The sequence below is a fragment of the Vanacampus margaritifer genome, chromosome 2, assembly GCF_051991255.1.
Source record: "Vanacampus margaritifer isolate UIUO_Vmar chromosome 2, RoL_Vmar_1.0, whole genome shotgun sequence".
Classification (NCBI taxonomy): domain Eukaryota; kingdom Metazoa; phylum Chordata; class Actinopteri; order Syngnathiformes; family Syngnathidae; genus Vanacampus; species Vanacampus margaritifer.
Window position 1 is genome coordinate 22,269,359 of NC_135433.1, and position 20,129 is coordinate 22,289,487.

General features: G+C 40.5%; 1 protein-coding gene across 3 annotated transcripts in view; it reads right to left on the reverse strand.

Annotated features, from left to right (window-relative positions):
- prkar1b (protein kinase, cAMP-dependent, regulatory, type I, beta) overlaps nucleotides 1-20,129 on the reverse strand; it is a 74,264-nt gene that overhangs the window by 32,589 nt on the left and 21,546 nt on the right. For all 3 annotated transcript variants that reach the window (XM_077558277.1, XM_077558279.1, XM_077558278.1), the window contains one exon: nucleotides 19,126-19,217. In XM_077558277.1, the coding sequence (XP_077414403.1) occupies nucleotides 19,126-19,217 (92 nt within the window). The remainder of the gene's footprint in view (nucleotides 1-19,125; nucleotides 19,218-20,129) is intronic.

The window sequence follows — 20,129 nt, forward strand, 5'->3', positions numbered from 1 at the left end:
TGTTTGTGTGTCGCGTAGATGTCGAATGTGCGCCCACAGCGGGATCCATTAAAAGAGTCCAGTAAACCGAGAAACAATTTGTAAGTGTGGAGGACCGGAAAAGTTTGTGCTCGTCCGCGGGGAACAATGTATTCTACGTAATGCTACCCGAGCTTGGCTCTGTGGGGTAAAAGGGGTGCATACACGTCAGTTACACACTACAGCTAAAGATGTGCTGTCATGGAGTGACAGACATTCAAATGCGCTTCGTCACACAAAAGATTATTACAAATGCAACCGGAGCACACGGTGAACGGATCTGTGACCATTAACTTCTACACTGTAGACAGATTGGCTGTTGTCAGCGCAAGATGAGTCTTTAAAAAAAAAAAAAAAAAAGAGTCTAAAATTAGCAACGGTATTACAGTATACCCCGGTGAAATGTGGAGACGGTAAAACGGTGTCTTAATTTAAATATCGCCCAACCTTAATCCAAGCTGCTCTGGGTGTCTATGGACAGATCAACATGTGTTTGAATCTTTTTGGGATTTTTTTTTTTTTTTTACATCAAAACTTAAATATTGAATATCATTTGTGTATTTTCAGCTGTTTTTCCAACCTACCTGATGATCCAACACGCACCAAGTGCTGATGCAGCTATGATGTCAGCCTAAAAGCACGACAAACATGCCCAACCCTGCTTCTTTGGCTCGACCTTCCTTTCATTTTCCATTCCCACATTTTCTCAATATAGTGATTAATCTGCTGTGTTGTTTTCTTACTGCTTGCATCAGCTATGATTTTCATGCAGTTGACTACATTGATACTTTCTTACACGACCCCTTTCATTGTTGTTCTTCCTACCCCGGGGTAGACAAAAGGGGGAAAAAAAGAAAAGAAAGGAAAAAGTAAAAGGGGCCAGACAGAATCAGGTGCTGACAGGTCTTAAGCCTCTACTTCTCTGAAGTGTCAAACGTGGATATTTGCTCGAAGGAGACAGGAAAGAGAAAGGAAGACACTTCCTCGCTTGAATACAAAACTAACAATGAGGCATTTGAACAAATGCAGACAAAATTCATATACATTCAGCAATTTGTCATGGTTGTCATTAGAGCTGGGCATTTCCGTTATTCATCACTGTCCAACTTTCAGTGAGCCTTGACAAAAATACATGGACTGAGCACCGACTGAAGCAGGTTAACGTCCCTCGATCGGGTTGAATACAGAGGGTGCCTCTGATTTTGTTTATTTTTGCGAGGCTTCGCGTCATAAAGCATTTGCCGAATATGCAGAAACACTCGGCAAAAGGTGGGCACCGTCATCGATGGGAATTGATAATTAACGGAAGAGCCCAGCTCTGGTTGTCTTTGCAGTGGTGTAGAATGACACTATATCACACTGACTGTTTCTTATAGAGTAAACCCTACATGTTCGCTACTGAAGAATGAATCAATTTTTTTTTCAAACAATGCCCTAAGATACAACTAGACAGCATTAAAGCACTCTTTAATAGGAAAGTAGTACATTTGAGTCAGGAGTCTTCCCCCCATGTGCATGTACACATTCATTTCCAGTGCAATTTTTTTTTGAAGTCAAAATCTTCTTTAAGCCAATTTTAAACTGTTAATATAGGTTAAAAAAACAAACATGTTTAGGGTATGCATTTAATACTATATTTGAGTTTTGTCTCGTAACCACTTTCTTACTCACAAGAGAGCATTGAGTCATCGTGACTGACATCTGTCCCAGACGCTCCTCAGCCAGCATTGAGTTACCTTAACAATGTCAACTATTGAATCTTACAACCCGAGACATTATTGCACAACAGGTATGACAAAACACAGACATACCCTGAGACAGAGTTAAAATCATAAAAGAAACACTGCGCATCACCTGAGGAAAACGAGGTCGATGAGGAAGTACTGTACCGAACTGCCATATTGCTGAAGGATCAAACGAGACACTGCATGTGTGGTAGGTATATACATGAATCTATATACGTGCCTCACAAAACCTTGACAGTGAGGTAGTAAAGTGCACAGATTGGAGCGACATAGTTGACATTCACTAGCTGACATTTGACTGACGTAACGCCTCCCGTGTTGTAAACAGACAGTTTCACCCGACACACGGCTCGCAGACCTGGACAGTGTTGAGCAAGTGGCTAGCACTGTGTATGAAATAACTTACAACAATGGTATGCGCTAATGTTAGCAACTTGCTGACTGGAAACCTCATTTAATTATACTCGGGCCTATATATAAAACTAAGCCAGCTCCGTTCTGGATACACAGAGAACCGCGGCTGTCTCATTGAAAAGTAAATGACGAATGAAATTGCAATTCTAAATATAATACACTTATTATTATGTAAAGCCCATTGTGCCAAGAAAAGCTTTTGAATGTTATGTGTACTCCTGCAGTGGATGTTTGTGCAGCCCCAGTGTTTTCCTGAACAAGAAAGCTTTGTGAAATGTTGTGCTGATGCAAATACAGAATAAAAGAGAAGCATGCATACAGTTTGGCATTGATAGCTAGCTAGATTACCATGTATACAAACAATAAAAAATCATAAGAAAGTTAGCAAGAAAATAAACAACTAAAAAATAGAGCAGACTTAAGGAATCTCTTCTATGAATCACTCGAGGCGAGACTATTACACACAAGACATTTGGTCCATCTCAGACACTGTGGTGCAGAGTTAATGATGAGTCAGTAAAAACACAATAATGTAAACTCACATTTCAAAAATTTTCTATCACGCCTCTACTGTATTTAGTAGGAATGCAAGAGACGTATTACTGTCTGCAAGCGTTACCTGAAACATGTTTCGCACTTTTTAAGCAAACACAGGCTTCTCCTGTGTTTGTATCCTGATAAAAATGCTTGCTGGACACACGCCAGTCGAGCGACTCGATAGGTCTACACTTCAGTATACTTAGAAGTTTATTCAGCATATATACGTATTACTAAAGGTATGCATACAAATCCACCCATGCTTAATCCAACTGTTACACAAGCAATGTTTTTTGTTTACATCTTTTGTTTTAATTCATTACCTGTATTTTATACTGCTGTATAGTCTCGTGCACACAAGTAGTCAAGGGATAAGAGGCAGTTTACCCTAAAAAATGCTGTGTTAAGATAACGGTTAACTTGAAATGAGTTATATCATCTACTATACTACAAAATGCAATTTTAATATATAAAATAAAATCATAAACTAAAGATATAATTTTGAGAGAAAACAAAGTTGGTATCTTAATGCAAAAATCGCATACCTCAAATGTACCAAATCCAAAAACGAAGGTACATACCGTATCCGTATCGTGGATTACCTGGAACGTCCTACGCTTACAATCTAGTATATGTAGCACACAACTTGTCAAATTTGGACAAAATTACTAGGACAAGTTTGTATTTCGAAGACCTTTAGAAATGGCCGAAATGATCCCAAGAGTTTCCAGTAACGTTTTGCGCATGTGTTTTTTATTTTGTGTGTTGCTGTCCAAGCACGTAGGTAAGTCACACAGGCTTCATGGGATGAAAATAAAAAAGTTACGTTTATTTACCCAAAATGTAAATGTATGTATGAAACATCTACTGACATTAAATACATAATATTGATTCTAGGAAAGCTTTAAAGATGTCACATTACATTCGTATGGGCAATTATAATAAAGTCAACTAATATAGTCATCCATGGTTGTCACGTTTAGAATGGTCTGAACATCTCTAATCTAAATGAACCACCACCATAATGGTGGATGCCATTCAGCAAAGTGGAGGTCATGGGAGAACGAAGATGCTTTAACTGGACTGTTGTCTGTGCTTGTGCACTGGAACCTATCACGGTAGCATAGACAAAGCAGACGGGATGTATACAATAGGAGGCCATGGGCCAAATCCCGCCTTTCTGTAGGGTGCTGAGCAGCTCTGTCCCTGGCTAATGTGTTCATGTGTGGCGGTCAGTGTGTGGGTTGTCCCTCGGGCCCGGTTGCGCTATAAAGCTGCTGAAGGGTTGCAGGAACATCATGTCCTCACCATGGGGGCAAACACACAAGTCACGGTCATGCACACTTGTGCATCTACCCCACATAACATACAATGAATCTATGCTGTCTGACGTAGGCTATATATAGACAAATGGTGAGGTCGTGTATGTGCTGAACAGCATTTTTAAATACGCCCTTGTTCCTGTTTTACTTTCATTCTTTAGTAGTCAGCCAGGACTATTTTGCGAGGTGAAATGGATGATTCACCGCTTCCCCATACTGTAGACTTTCATCCAAGTCCTGTTAAAGTCTCAAGTGAAAAATAAGAAATACTTTGCGCTGTTATTTTTTGTCAGGACAAACGTGACCCACCTCCTAAAAATATTTATAATGCAACAAATGCAACTAGCAAACTAAATTAATGTTTCCATTATTTTGTGTATGACAAAGAATGGGCCTGTGGAAGACAACCGCAGAGTCAGTCGTGCTAAAGACAGCCAAGGACCCTTTATACCAGTGATTCTTAACCTGGGTTAAATCGAACCCCAGTGGTTCGGTGAGTCAGTCTCAGGGGATCATTGGAGGTCAACACACACACCCCGACTCATTTGACTCGTGATGATAAGCCTCGCTTGGCCATCATTGGCTGCAGGTGATCACACTACATTGTTTAGCCTATCTGTGCTGCAGGGAATCTGGTGCACTCAGTAGTCGACTTTTGACTGCTGTGATGGTACGTCAAGTGATTTCTTTATTATTGTAATTCCTTCATAATTTTTTTTAAAAAGTACTGCTAAAGTCGGACAAATAATATTAATTCACATGCTTAACCGAATGTATGGTGTTCCACAGGGTTCAATTCTGGGGCTACTGCTGTTTTCATTGTATCTGCTGGCCCTGGGTTCGATCTTAAGAAAACAGCGGTGGCTGTTTTAAGGTACTCATTAAATTAAGCGTTGAGTTGAGTGATAGAAGTCAGTGACTAACTACATGATTTGCAATGTCAAGTTGAGCAATTATAGTCCAGCACAAGGTATCTAGCAAATTTAAAGGAACACTTACTTAAACAGCATGGAGATGGGGAATATTATAACACAACACTTCAAGAAAAAGGCTACTCTTTCTGTTCATTTCGTTCACCAGTAAACCCTACGCCTATGTCTTCAATTTGTTTTTGTTTTGTTTTTTTGCATGAATGGTTTGGTGAATGCGCATTGGAAACTCATGGGGTTCATTCAGTACGTCCAACAAGTTTAAGAAGAACCGGTGCTTTATATGTTGCAAAAGCAGTCATTTATCACCACGTTGCAAACCTTTGACCTGAGGTATGTCCTTCCAAGTTGCCAATATTTTGCCAAAGTCGCCGTGCCTCACCTGCACAGTACAACTTTACATAATAAAATTGGGCCCAAAGCTAAGGTAGCGAGGATTAATTGATTTAGTAGGTATGTTGTATTGCTGCTCCAGCCTTCAACTATCATTATGCACTTTTTAAAAAAGAATTATACATCATAATTTATAGAAAACAATTTAGCAATTCCTCAAATTAGGGCTCACAGATCCCAGTTCCAGAACTGCAGCACTAGAACAGAGGCTGCTATTTGAGGACATACAGTACTAGAGGGATCTTAGTCTTCTGGTTCGGTTTTACACCATCACATTAATGGTATAAGCAGTTGAGAAGGCAGCGTTGACTCATTCCTTGCTGGAACTGTCCAGCACAGATATACTCGGGGGGTACATTTTGGAGGGAAACCCGACCTCTTAACAGGACCTCAGACGCTACTATTGCTCCATGACTCACAATGGATGATGTAGACGGGAGCGAATGAGGTGGGGAAAAAGTCTGCGGGCCGGAAGAGGCGACAGGGGACAGGTTGAAACACCGCAAAGGGTATGTGTGAGGACAAAAGTTTCCATCTGTGTGCAATGCATGTGTGCACTTGTACATATGTGCGTTTTCCTGCACAAGCCCGACTGATATGAACAAATTACCCTGTGTGCGTAATGTGGTTTGTAAAAAGGTGGCTAAGACGCGTTGGTGCGTTGGGGGAGGAGGGGATGGGATGGTTGCGGTTCACTCAGGCCTGCAGCTCTCCCGTGGAGAGTGACCTCATCGCTTGGCCCCTGGCATTGTGGCGGCAGCACAAAGCCACGCAGGGGACGCAGAGAAAAGGACTACACGTCAGTGATGGGGGAGGGCATGGATGCAAGCCTGGACGTAGACTCCAAGAAGAGAGAAAGACGGATGTCGAGCGAGACTTGCAAAAAATTGTGAAAAAGAAGACCACCGGGCTCTTAAGAGGAACACACAAAGAGTCAGCGAGGGAATCCCGATACAAACAACACACAACAGAAAACCTGCCAAATTGTTTATGCTCGTGAATGAGGTTGTTGCTGAGACTGTCACAAAATACAAATCATAGAGGCAGTCAAACATCCTCCACCTGAACACACAGACATTAAGCTCCTCTTAAATGACGGCAAATAACCATAAAGGCAACACGCACACGCACACAACAACATTTAGTTCCACTGCATCCTGTGTGTGAATGACCAGACTAGACATTTGGCAATCATTTTAAATGGATGATGTTCATATTATGTGCATGACACAATGACTGAAGTTGAAATTATGCATCATCTGTGTGTGGCAAAAACACCCCCTAGGGGCTGTTAAGTGGTAACAACACACTTGTTACAAGCCCAGGCTGAGGTTTCTTTCGAGATTAGGGCTTTAAATGAGGGTTTTAGAATGACATTAGGATTTCAAGACTGCGTTAGCGTTTCAAATCAGGGTTAGGGTTTCAAACCAGAATTTAAAACCAGAATAGGGTTTCAAGTCTGGGTTATGGATTCAAATCAGGGCTTCAAGCCTGAGTTGGGCTTTTAAATTTGTCTTGTGGTTTCAAATTATTGCTTCAAACCAAGGTTGGGGTTTCCAATTAGGGTTTCAAGCCACTGTCAGGGTTTTGAATAAGGGTTTAAGACCGGGTTAGGCTTTTCAAATCAAGATTAGGGTTTCAATTCTGGGTTAGGATTCAAAACACACTGAGGTTTTAAATTAAGCTTTCAACCCAGGGTTCAAGTTTAGAATTAGAGTGTCAAAATGAGATTAGGGTTTCAATATTAACTCTTTCACTGCCAGACGTTTTCAGAAACGGGTTGTCCCCAGTGCCAGCCGATTTAAGCATTTTGACTGATCTTTCAAGGTCCACAGAAAATGTTGTGTTTGGACTATGGAAACACACATACTACCAAATGAAAGATTGGACTACTCTCATCTTTCATCAAAAAAAAAAAGTTTGTTTCTACCTTATTCCGTTCTTCAGTAATCAACAATAGAAAATGGTTAGTTTCACCGAAATGCTCTGTTTTGAATCAAAAAGCGGAGAAAAAGAGCTTTTTGTGAAACGATGTTATTTCATGCACTCTAGTGAATTGTAGACTTCTTTTTGTCCATGAATGATGCCACAAACACCTAAATAGTGCTTTACTTCTGTAAAACGCTTTCACCAACAATGAAAAAGTGTTTTTTGATTGCAAAATACGTTTATTTCCATTCAATAGTGTAACAATTTGACAAAACAATTTCGCAAACTATTTACAAATGTGTGCAACTGTGGTACTACTTACAATTATGTGGATGTTTCAAATACAGTTTTTCTTTTTGTAACGCTCTCCTGCGTGCAAGGAGACGCCGCTAGACTCGCACAACAGTTTACTTTCACTTTGTCCGTTTCGCGTGCAAACGTTACACTTTCTTGACTGCCTTTTTTTCCGGGGAATAAATAGCAAGTAGCAGACTGTACACACTCCTCCGATGAATATGCATTGGACTCGGGGCACTCTCCATCGTCCGATCGAACGTCCGCCTGTGCGTGCTCGGTTGTGCTCCGTGTTTATGACGTCGTCATAGCCGCCGCGTCAGCGGTTCCAATTTCGCCGTCAAGTTCGGATTCACCTTCATCATCATCGATGATGATCATCGTCGTCATCAATGTGCTCTTTTAGCGTTGGTCGATGCCTTTCGTCTTGTAAGTGTAGAGCTGCTTGCAACCGCTCGCTGCTTGCAACCGCTCGCCTACTCAGCCATCTAGCTCCGCCCGCCTAATGTCTCCTACTGCCGTGTCAATGCTTTTCCTCCACGGAGTCACCATCATCATCATCATCATCATCATCGATGATGATCATCGTCGTCATCAATGTGCTCTTTTAGCGTTGGTCGATGCTTTTGGTCTTTGAAAAAAACGGCTCGGGCGTGAGCTCCTTACAACCGGTCGCCATTTTTCCTTTGTCTAACATTCTCATCTCCTGCTCAACGCTCTAGCTCCGCCTCTACTGACGCCCACTCGATCTTGTCAAAAGAGAGTCATCGCTGCCCTCTAGGGGCCAAAAACAGTCATTAGGCTCAAAAAACCTGCTTGAAACTTTCAACACAGCTACGGAAGGCTTGCCGGCACCCGTTTCAAAAAAAAAAAAAATGGATGACGTCTTTTGACGTCATTGGCAGCCCTCCGTAGGTTCTTACTTGACGTCTTTTAACGTCAGTGGCAGTGAAAGAGTTAAGATTCAAGCCTGGATTACTTTTTGAAGATTGGGTTAGGATTTAGGGCTTCAAATTGGGGTGGGATTTTAAATTAGGGTTTCAAACTAGGGTTTGGTATCAAATTAAGGTTTCAAATCACTGTTATGGTTCTAAATTAGAGTTTTAAAACAGGTTTAGAATTAGGGTTTAACAACGAGATTGGGGTTTCAAACTGTTTCAAGTTTGAGATAGGGTTTCAAATTAGGGCTTCGAAACAGGATTAGGGTTCCAAATTAGGAATTCAGATGAGATTTGGGTTTCAAAACTAGATAAGGTTTTGAAAGTTTGGTTTCAAGCCTGGGTTATAATTTCAAATTAGGGTTTCAAGACAGGGATTTTTACAGTTTTTTAAAATTTATATAAATATGGTTTGTTTTTTTGTCTGAGTTTTAAGAATCTATTCTGTTTTTATTTCATGCTATGCTTTTTAACATTTTGTTCTGTGACAACATCTGATGGTTTTACTGAACGACAATAAATCTGAGTCTGATCTGGCTAGGATTTCAAACAAACGTTGGGGTTTCACAGTAGAGTTTAAAGCCTGTTTTAGGGTTTGAAGACAGATTTAGACTAATCCTGTGGTGTATATTCAAAACTGGATTCAAACCTCATGTTACAAAAACATGAAACGTGGGCAAAAAGAAATCAGGCATCCTCAAATCAGAATGAGGCCTCATACAACGCCAATTGTACAATACAAATACAGCTGCAGTGTAAACAGAGAGACTTGATGTACCCAATGTGAACCAGATGCCATTGAAATATGGCGATCAGTGACACATGAACACACAGCTGCCCAAAACAACATTAATAATATAATGCTCACCTACGGTAAATCAAAACTACAAGAGAAGCACAGAGCATTAAATGGTCCAAGAATGGTACATTACAGGTGCACTGACCATGAAATAACATTTTGACAGTAGTCAGTGAATGTTGAAAGGGGAAAGTGTCAGTCCAGGCCAACAAAATGCTGTCACTTTGAAGCTCTTTCACATGCAGCTAGTCTTGAAAGATTCATACAAACTCTACTTTCATCGACAAAATAATATTCTTAATAATACAATTGTGTGTACTGTTAAAGCTATAATGACGCCATTGATTAACTGACTCTGACTCGATTTTCAGCATATTACAGTTGATAACAAAAATAGTCGTTCACACCAAGTTTGAACACAATCTAGTTAGCTTGTGTTTTTTTTGGGCCCAAATGCACTTGACAACTAACAAATGTTTTCCTGTACATTTTTTAAAAAACATTTTATGTGTTATGTATATATCATTTTCCCCCAAAAGTTAGGAAAATATAAGCTTTTTAAAATATCATGCACACACGTATTGACATGAAGTAGTGGTAAATTACCCAGACTAGCAAGAATGCAAGCTTCCACATTGCGCAATTAGTTCTAGAACCTGATCTCATTCCTGATGTGATAATGGGTTAGGCGTTCATTTGATATGGCTGCACAGCACTCCACCTCATTGTTGTTTTGTCCTTTCACGCCATCCCTTAAATAAACATCCGCAGTCACACCAGATAAGGCCGATCTTTCTTGGGCTTTACCCCCCACTTTTGCTACTGTTTGTTTAGCCAAGTTTTCCATCACTTGATGATTTATTTATTGTTGTACCTCCTTCCAGCGCGCACACACGCGCGCACACACACACATGGACACACACTCAGTGAGTACACTGAAGATGTTCCCTGTCTGTCAGCAGGGGCTAGTGGAGAAGGTGCAGAGGTCAGGCTTTAGGGGTTAGGGTTCAACTCATCGGTCACTTCATCAACTCATTACTCTGCTTGTTAATTAGAGGATTTAAGTGGATAGGATGAAGGAAGTGCCACCCCTTTTTACAATTCCTTTCTCTGCTGCGGCTGTTGTGCTGAGCTGAAACTGTTTAAACCACACAATCTTCCTGGTTTCATTGAATGTGTGTGGGGAAGGAAAACTAAATAGTTTCCGTACTGTTAGTTACTTAGTACTGGAAAGAAACAATTTGTGGTGTTGCCTCGAGAATATTTATGTAGTTATAAATGGAGGACAATTTCAGCACAATTTAAAGAGATGTGGTCGAGGAATACCGCAAATTGCAAATTTACTCTGTGGACTGGCGGTGGGAGGCATCTATTAGGGGCGATGCCTGGATTTGTACAAATGTGTTCTTTGAAATAATATTGAGCCATGTTACTGGTTGCATACCAAGTGAAACTAGAGTTTTAGAATTTGATTTGACTCAGTAAGTGGCTCAAGAGATTTTAGACGGTTGAAATTACATTGTTGCTATGTTTACTTTTGCCCAAGGATATTTTAGGATTTCCACTGTTCAGAGTCCATTTAACAATGAACAGAGGTGGGAAGTAACGAGTTACATTTACTCCGTTACATTTACTTGAGTAACTATCTGAGAGAGAAAAAATTACGTCTAAGAGTAGTTTTAACACACAATACTTTTTACTTTTACTTAAGTAGATGTGTGAAGAAGAAACGCTTCTCTTACTCCGCTACATTGGGCTCACTGGAGTCGTTACCCGCCGACCCATTCATGTATTAGATTTACCGTATTTTCACGTAAGCGCTCCGCTTGACTGACTGTGTGGGAGCATTTCCGGGGACACATTGAGGCGCAATTCTCGTAATGTCCCGTCTCGCGCGATCTCGCAGTTCTGTAGGAGGTGCTCATGATGTTTCCGGAAGACAGACGCCCAGAGTTGTTATTGCTTTAAAAACATCTCCCTCCCCTCATCGGACGGATTCGGCCATTTGGTGTTTGTGTGTGTGTATGTGCACGCGCTCATAACTCAGATGCCAGGGGCAACGCCCATTTCTCATGCAACGATATGAAACGTGCATTGAACGGCGCATATTGGCTCCATAACTGAATCGCTTTGTGCTTAAAAAGACTTAGTGCTACCTACTTCCTTGCCTCCGCGAAGCAGAAACTGTGATTTTTAACAGATTTTAGCTTATGTCAAACCTAATTTTCCTGAAAGTTTATAAATAACATTCACTTATGGAATTCTGAAGATGCCCTGGCAGGCTGATAACCAAGCTAAAGCACCACTGAATCTCACTGAGCCACACTTCCTGCCAGAGGTGAAGTCTGGTTTTATAACTGGTGGCGTATGGAGGACCAAAACTACCTAAATAAATAAATAAATAAATAAATAAGAGTGAAAATAAAAAAATATATATATATGAAAAAAATCTTAATAAAAAAACAACAAAAACTATATGTAAGTAAGGAAATAAATAAAAGTGAAAATGAATATGAATGAATATGCATATATAATATACTAATTTATTTTCTCTTTTACATTCAGTTTTATCATTTATTTATTTATTTGGAAAGTTTTGGTCCACCATATCTGCGGCCATTTTGGCGCAGGGATTTGGGTTGATTGTTCTGAGTGCATAATGAACTGCCCCTCACGTGTCAAAATTGGAACCAAGCTTTTATTTACACCAGCATACATCTGGAAATATGCCGGTGTTGCCTAATTTTCTCCTTAGAGCTGCACAAAGATAAGCAAGCAAGACATTCTATTCATGCTACAAGTAAGCAAGGGTTCAAAAAAAAAAAAAAAAGATCCACTCGAGTAGGACATTAGATAAGGAATGAAAAGGAATCCATGTTTCAACAAATAAAAAGTTGACCACATCCCCGACTGGATTGTACTATTTGCATGTTAAAGACGGAAGTGGTGCACATACAGCAGGATAGAATCAGAGAACTTCACACTTGTCTCATCACAGTCTTCATTTGCAGTGATTATTGTCAAAACAGCTGTTAGATAAGCTGAAACCAACACAGACAGAACAATCACGTAACTCCAACATAATAGTTCCGGTCAGTGTGATAACTTGTGACAGGGCGGGATGTTTGCGGAGTAGGCTTAGCACCTGTTCCTGGCTTATATGGAGTTGCTTGTGTGGGCATATGATAACGAGGTCATTACAGCAGCTAATCGTGGGCCCGTGGAGAGGGGAACCACCCAGCCCAGCAGCCTGCTGGGAGCGGCACTGGCCAGCCAAGGTCAGACGATAGAAAAGAGAAGTACCGTCAAAAATGTTACTCAAATTATTATTATTATTATTATTATTAATATTAGGTACTATTATTTGGTTGACAACAGAGCTCAAATTGGCTCTGCAGTTAACTATGAACTGAGATAGTTACGCACGGCTTTTGCATTTAAAAGGACGCCCTCACTGACATGCACGAATTTCACTAACAACATGGTTGCGAACAGAGTAGCCAGGAGTCAATATTAACGGCGGCCCAAAGGCCCGTGGCCACCACGTGACTATGAGCCACTTCATGTTTACTGATGGTGGAAGAAGCCACCACTAACAACCTCAAAGGTCAACTTATTAAAAAGCCTGGATGCATTCTGGGAACCACAGTAACATAACCACGTAATCATAAGGTGCCATTCACGCCATGTTCATGGACTGGGCGTCAAAAAACAAAAAAAAATCAAGGATGCATGTTCTGTATTGATAGGAAACAATTTGGTGTCTCAAAAAAGTAAGTGAAGTGAAAATCGGACTAAGCAAGTTATGATTTCTTTCACTTAATAATTGCAAATCTCCCCCCAAAACCAACATGCATACCCAGTGCCAGATATATACTGTACAGGGCCGGTGTTGGTTATGGCATAGCCACCACAATTTGGTCTTAACATAGAACCCTGCTCAGCATGGGACAGTTTTACGCCCAATTCACACTGACTGCAGAACCGACGCGGTGCGTTTTTCGTACGGCATCCGCACAGACTGGAATTCGCCAGACCACAAGATCACGGGGGTTCACGCGATAACAAGCGTGTATATAGAGTCCCATTGGTAAACAATAGCCACACTTGCCTGTTGTCACATCGATATGCTTTTGGAAATTTTTTCTGGGACTTCTACCATGGCTCTTCTACCTTGGGTAAGTACATTTTGTGTTTAAATAGTGTTATTTGGTCATGTTTAATTTATTCTGAGCTTGATTTTTTCTCTTAAATGTACGACTCATGTCATGCTATGTAGTTAGCTAGCTTCCCTCCCCCCAAAAATGAGTTCGCAAACGCTTTTATTTTGAAATATACCAGATCTACCTTGATGCCGACGCTCGACTTCCTGTCCGGCTCGTGTCATTTCTTCAGCTTCATGAAAATCCGCATGCGGCGTCCGGAACCCTTGCGGAAACCTTCCCAAGCGCCGAATCCGTTCCGCACCGCAGTTGGTGTGAATTGATACGCAGACTCGAATGCTTTCAATTCCTTGCGGCGGCCGCACGGAAGACGCACCGCGTCTGTTCCGCAGTCAGTGTGAATTGGGCGTTAAAGTCACAGTATTAAAATGTATGTTTGTACATTTTCTGCAGTAAATTTGAAATAATGTCCTGTTTTTGAACAAATATATGACTTTTTTCAATCTGGTTAATTGATAATTGAAGCTGTATTTATTTTACGGGACAATCATAAGATTAATTGATTAATAAAATAATCGTTAGTTGCAGCTCTAAAATAAATTGAAAAATGTGCCGCTAATCCATATGATCGGTATCAGCAGATCTCGCTCATAGATATTCAGAATGGGCAGGATAAAACGCTAATCGGAGCGCCCCTAAAATGTGAGTAATATGGTTATAGGCTTAGGTTAACTGCTAATCTCCTATCCTTATCAGCCTGTTACTGCTCAACTTCTTTCACATCTTCTTTATGATGGTGTAATATACTAACTGGACCACCAGTCGTGTGGCACATGAGACAAATTCTTGCCTTCATGATAATGTTTCTGTAAGTTTAGTTCTTGGAGGAGAAGAGGACTTGAGCTTAAAGTTCGGGAAACCCTGCCCTACATAATGACTGATAAACTACCCAGCCAGCTATTTGCAGGAAGAAAATGGAGAGAAAGTGAGAAAGAGTGAGTGGAAGAGAGAGTACAGTCAGTCTCCATCTGTTAACATGCGTCAGGCCTCAACAGCTCTGGCACAACTTCAGTGGCCAGAGAAGTTCACACATCATCAGTGGCAACCACAGAAGGAATCAGTGAGCAAAAACGTCCAGTTTTAAGGCAAACTTAACTTTGTTTCTCTCTTCTTCGTCAATGATAAAATAGTACGTATAATTAGTTTATTTCTTCCAGACACAATGCAGCAATCCCTTGCGGTTTGAAGAGGATAGGGTCCGAGCCCTGCCGCAAATAAAAACAGTGAGCAATTGATGCCCCTCTTAATAAATAAGGGCTGAACGAATTTGAAAAACAATGTAATTGTGATCCACCTCCCAAATATTGTAAATGAATTGCAATTTAATATACAGTACGAGTAATTACGGCTGGGCAATAAATCAAATTAATTCTATTCATCGTCAGTTTAAAAATCGAATCGTTGAAAATTTGCTAAATCGTGAAATCAAGTTTTGTCTTCTGGGTTGTTAAAAGAGCAATGCTGTTCTTATGTTCTGTTACATCCAAATGTTTTTGTGAGTTGTTATTTTGCCCAATGCTAAATGGATGGTTTACAAGACAGTTTACAGTAGCTACCAACTACTTATTTGTGGCATTTAAGTACAAACTATGAAGGTTATGTTTATGTTAAAACTCATTTAGAATCAGTATACATTTTTGTTGCCTGAACATTTTGCACAGGAATCATTTTTTAATAAATGAAACCTTTAAATAAATGTTTCTTGGGTTTATTCGATTAAAATCGATTAAAACCGTAATCGTCCTGAATGACTGCAAAAATCAAGATTTTATTTTTGGGCCATATCGCCCAGACTAATGCATATTTTTTAACAAACACAAACAATTAATGAATCTGTATTACAGTAAACAATATTAGGCTTAAACTAAAGCCAAGGTAAAATAATCGTGGATCAAATGAAAGACAGTTTAACTACTTGTATAGTTGTTAACTTATTTAACACTTTTAGTTGCAGTCCTTTAAGTGTACACGACAACAAATTCACAAAATTCTATAAGAGGTTGTTTTTCTTTTTCCAAATGACAGCCTTTGAAGTGTGAAAATTGCTTTTGTGTTATGTCGATTTGAATTCAATTAATTGTTCAGGCCTAATTGATATCTCTGTTTGTTGCTAGAACCTACCTTTCGTTCACACTTGTACAGCACGCGGGTGACACCATAACATGGCAAAAGCAGCCACCTGCCATTATCTGAAAAAGTCAGGAAGAACTGAAGAGAGTGATGGCGACTGTAAATGTCATAAGCAAACTTGCCACCAAGTCCTTGAAAGTCCTTGAAAGACTGCTCGCTGCATTTCCGCCCACAAATCCCACAACAATTAAACTCTTGTGCAGTGGTTGATGGTAGCTGTGGTTAGCGTGACAGCAAACATGGCAGCCGGTCAAATGAAATCTGCATCAGTTGATTAACTTGTGACAACGCCATCACATATCTCGCCGTCCTTATTAAGTCCTGGATGCTTTGTGATGGTTTCCACGGCTGCATAACTCTAATCAGCGACATCAGCCACCTAAATGTATTTTTTATCCAGACGGTCCTGATATATCACATGTTACACTCCTTACTGACGTGCAATCAGAGGCCTGCTTGCCTGTGCCAAAGGAGAGCCATAAATTGCTAGCTGATGAAAGACTGGAAAGATTGTGCTTTGAGTTTTGTCCGTGGAGGATTTATTCAACAGGATAGTGTCGGTGTTTTCCTCTCTGAGGGGCGTAATGGATTATCCCCATCAATGAAACACTATTCCGGCTGGTAGTCTTGCCCAGCAGCCACTTTTAGACTCCCCCCACCCCAGCACCGCTTCCCTTGCGAAAGTCAGAAGCAAACTGAATATCTGGGAAAGATGGAGAGATGAGTGGGGGGTGTACAAGAAAACTGAATAGCAGGAAAACTGGATTAAAATCGTTGGAATGAATGAATGCAAATCCTCAAGTATGAAGAGCTGTGTACAACCACCCAACCGGTTGCCATCACAACCAACAACACAACACAGTATAATACAGATACATAAAGCTGCGTCTCCCCCACCTCCTCAACCACATCTATCCATGTCTAATCCGAGACCCCCGCACGTGTGGTGTGACAGCAGAACTGATTTCCTAGTGCAGGCAACACTGGCACACAGTGGCCACGAGGGAAAAAAACTTGTTCTCACAATGTTCACCACAATTCCCGCCGTTATAGTCAATTAAAACGTACAAAATAATACAGAGTTGCCTTGAGATACAACTTACATACCTTCTTTGAGCACGTTTGTAACTCAAAATACTCACATCTCAAATAACCTTTTCTTGTAGAAATGAATGGAAATTCCAGTAATCAGTACTAGTACCATATAAACTGAAAATGTTTGAATATGGTTTAATGGGGAACATAGCGCTCTATATTACTGTAGCTTATAACAATACACAGCAATACAACAATCAAATGGAATGTAAAAATGTCAACAATTCGCACGTTATCATAAAGTTATTGCAGGTGTGTGGTGTGTGTGACTTGGCCACCGAGTGCAGCATAATACAGTCATGCAGACACAGAAGACTTTCAAAACTACTTTAAGTGACTGAGTAAGTAAGCAGCAAAAAAATATATATAGTTGTTCGCAGAGAGTAACAAATATATGACTGTGAGCATTGTTATATTGTCTGTCTACATGTGTTGATGCACCACTTCTGGCCAACTCTCCATAGGAGTTGCAAAAAACAGCTTGAAGCCTTTTTTTTTTAAACAAATTGTTTACTATCTATCTGTTAAACAGCTGCTCATTGTGTACTGAGCTGAGTTACCACCATACAGCACTTTTATTTCAAAGTTTTGTAAAAATAAATAAATAAACACATACATACATCCATAAATCCATTAATTAATTAATTAACATCGGCTGAACGGCTCACATCTTGTACTTCAAAGTACAATTACGGCACATTTTACCGACCTTACCTTTTTTTTTTAATGTATCCTCACTCAACTCAGCTTATTTTAAGGGGCCCAGGACCTTTTCTAATGCTGGGTCAACAAGTACGGCCTCAGTTATGGTGACCACCAGGGGCGGAGCTAAGAGTCCGTGATGAAGCAAGTGACTACTTGTGTGCAAGAGGCATCGATTGTATTTTTACTCTTGGAGACAGTACTTCATCACAAACAGCCAAATTACTTGTATTAACAGCCGTGACCCACTTTATCTGCCGATTTGCCTTTTTTTAAAGCACAACATTAACAGTATCCTCAACTTGATTTCATGGAATACTGTCCTCACTCACAAAAGAGAAAAAGCTGAACTGGTTACATTAATATTACCGGAGTAGCCTGAAATGCAGTAAAGCTCATTGATAGTCACAGATGTACTCATTTGTGGATCAGTTAAGGTATACCTTTTAGACTTACAATTAGGGATGGGAATTGATAAGATTTTTACGATTCCGTTTTCGATTCTGCTTAACGATTCGATTCTTTATCGATTCACATCCACTTTTTAATGCTTAGTTGTATCTATAAACAAGAGACGTGTTTAAAAGTAACATGGCCTTACAAACCCAACAGTGAAGTTTTAAGAGGTCCACATTTGAGGACTCCTCAATGGGGCCATGGGGTTCCCAGAAAAAAAAAAAATGAAAGAAAAAATTGGATTATTTTGTGACAGTAATGTTCAACTCCAGTAACATTTCAACACTCATGAATTGATCACTCAAAAAGTGTCAGTCAGAATGTGTGGAAGTAGCGAGTGTTGCTTTTAAGTCATGGTTCGTTCTGTACGTCTTTGCACATTTTACAACCTTGAATGAACCCAGATGAAGAAACAAAAAAACACTCGCAGGCAGCGGCGTTACCCTTCGCAAGCCGGTGTGACGTGTGAGACGTCGGCGCCGTTTAGTGAGATACGGGCTTTAAGTTAACAGTTATTAATGGCAAGTTTCACATGAAGGCAAACTGGCGCTAATATACAGCAGTTACAACCAGTACCTGGAGTGTTGAACTTGATAGGAGAAAATGCTTGCATTGCTGGCAGCCGTTGCTGCTGGGTTGATCCCTCCCGGACCCCGGAGCGCTCACAAACACGATAGACGGTAATCGCATGTTGTATATGCAAATGCTTTTGCATAGTGGTATTGTTTCCTCCCTTAGACGAAATATCCAATTTGCAAATATTGCAAGTTCTCCTGTTGTTAGCTTTTCTTGGAAGATGTCGACAAACTTTCGAACATGGCGCCATGTTTGTTGCTCGGCGCGCATGGAAATGTTGAGTCATCGTCCCTCACGGAACCGATAAGGGGAATCGTTCGCAAAAATGATGCAGAGGAATTGAAACACTGGGTTTTCGATTCCCATCCCTACTTCCAATGCAGGCAGCATATGATGGGTAAAATCTTAGCTTGACGATGTGAATCTCAAGGAGTACCTTTAATTGTAAATGAATTAATGAATTTTAATCACAGTGTAGTTTTTTAAATAGTGTCATCACCACAAGCTTAGTAAATTACATGTTTTTTTGTTTTTGTTTTAATAACCTAATAATTGGTCAATGTCACTTTAAAACGTCCACCTATTGAGGACCACTCCTATAGTGTATCACAACAACGTACCGTACCTTCTCTCATTGTCGTCCAGGTGAGCAAACAGAACATTCTTGGAGATGGCCTTGGCCAAGGCGGTCATTGTCTTGTAGTCCTTTGGGATCACCTATGTAGACAAAACATTGATAGTCAACGTAGTAAATGCACTCTGCAGGTGGACACGTGAAAAAATAACTCGGTCCAAATGCACATTAGGCGTGACTTCAAATGTAGACGTAGTGAGGTGATTAAAGAGTAGAGCGCCGGCCGAAGCAGATAGGAATATCCTACACGTGTGTCCGTGTAATTTCGGGAAAGCCCATCTGTTCAGGGACTGTCCTCGAAATGACGCACAACCCTTGAAATTCCCAAGGGGCCTGAACTCATTCATAAAACATGCATTTTCATGTACCGAGCATATGCGTCCGTGTCGCCACATCAAAGTCACACAAATGCGCCTCCAAAAGGAAGGGGGAGAAAAAAACATCCCAGATGAGAAATCAAGGCCTCTATGCGCATGGATGAGAAAGAGGACACGTAGTAAGTGTTTTTCTTCCAACAAGATGATGGCGGTTGGAGCGATGGGGATGTGCTGTACAAAAAGTTCAAGCAACAGATGTCGCCACAAAAAAACAACCACGCGGTAACTGTGTGCAAAAAGCACACAAAACCCAATTCAGGGAAGTGGTGAGATGAAGTCTTGTCGAGAATGAGAAAGAAGCCTGGAAAATGACTGTGATGATAGTAAGCCCAATTTTAGACTGACGTGTCATTCATTCATAAAAGGAGAACCATTGTGCCCCCCCCCCCCCACCCAATTTAAGAGATCCCAGGAGTCTTAATAAAAGCTATCTGACATTATTCAAAACAAGACAGTTTTTGTTGTGTTATTGGAGAAATTACCTGAAATAATTATACCTCTGCGTCCAGACTGTAAGTGATTAGTAGGTGCGCAAAGTCAGCACTGGCTGATTAACCCATATGCTAATGCACAGAATCACATTTTATTTAAAAAAAAATTGTGAAGTTAAGGGGAAAA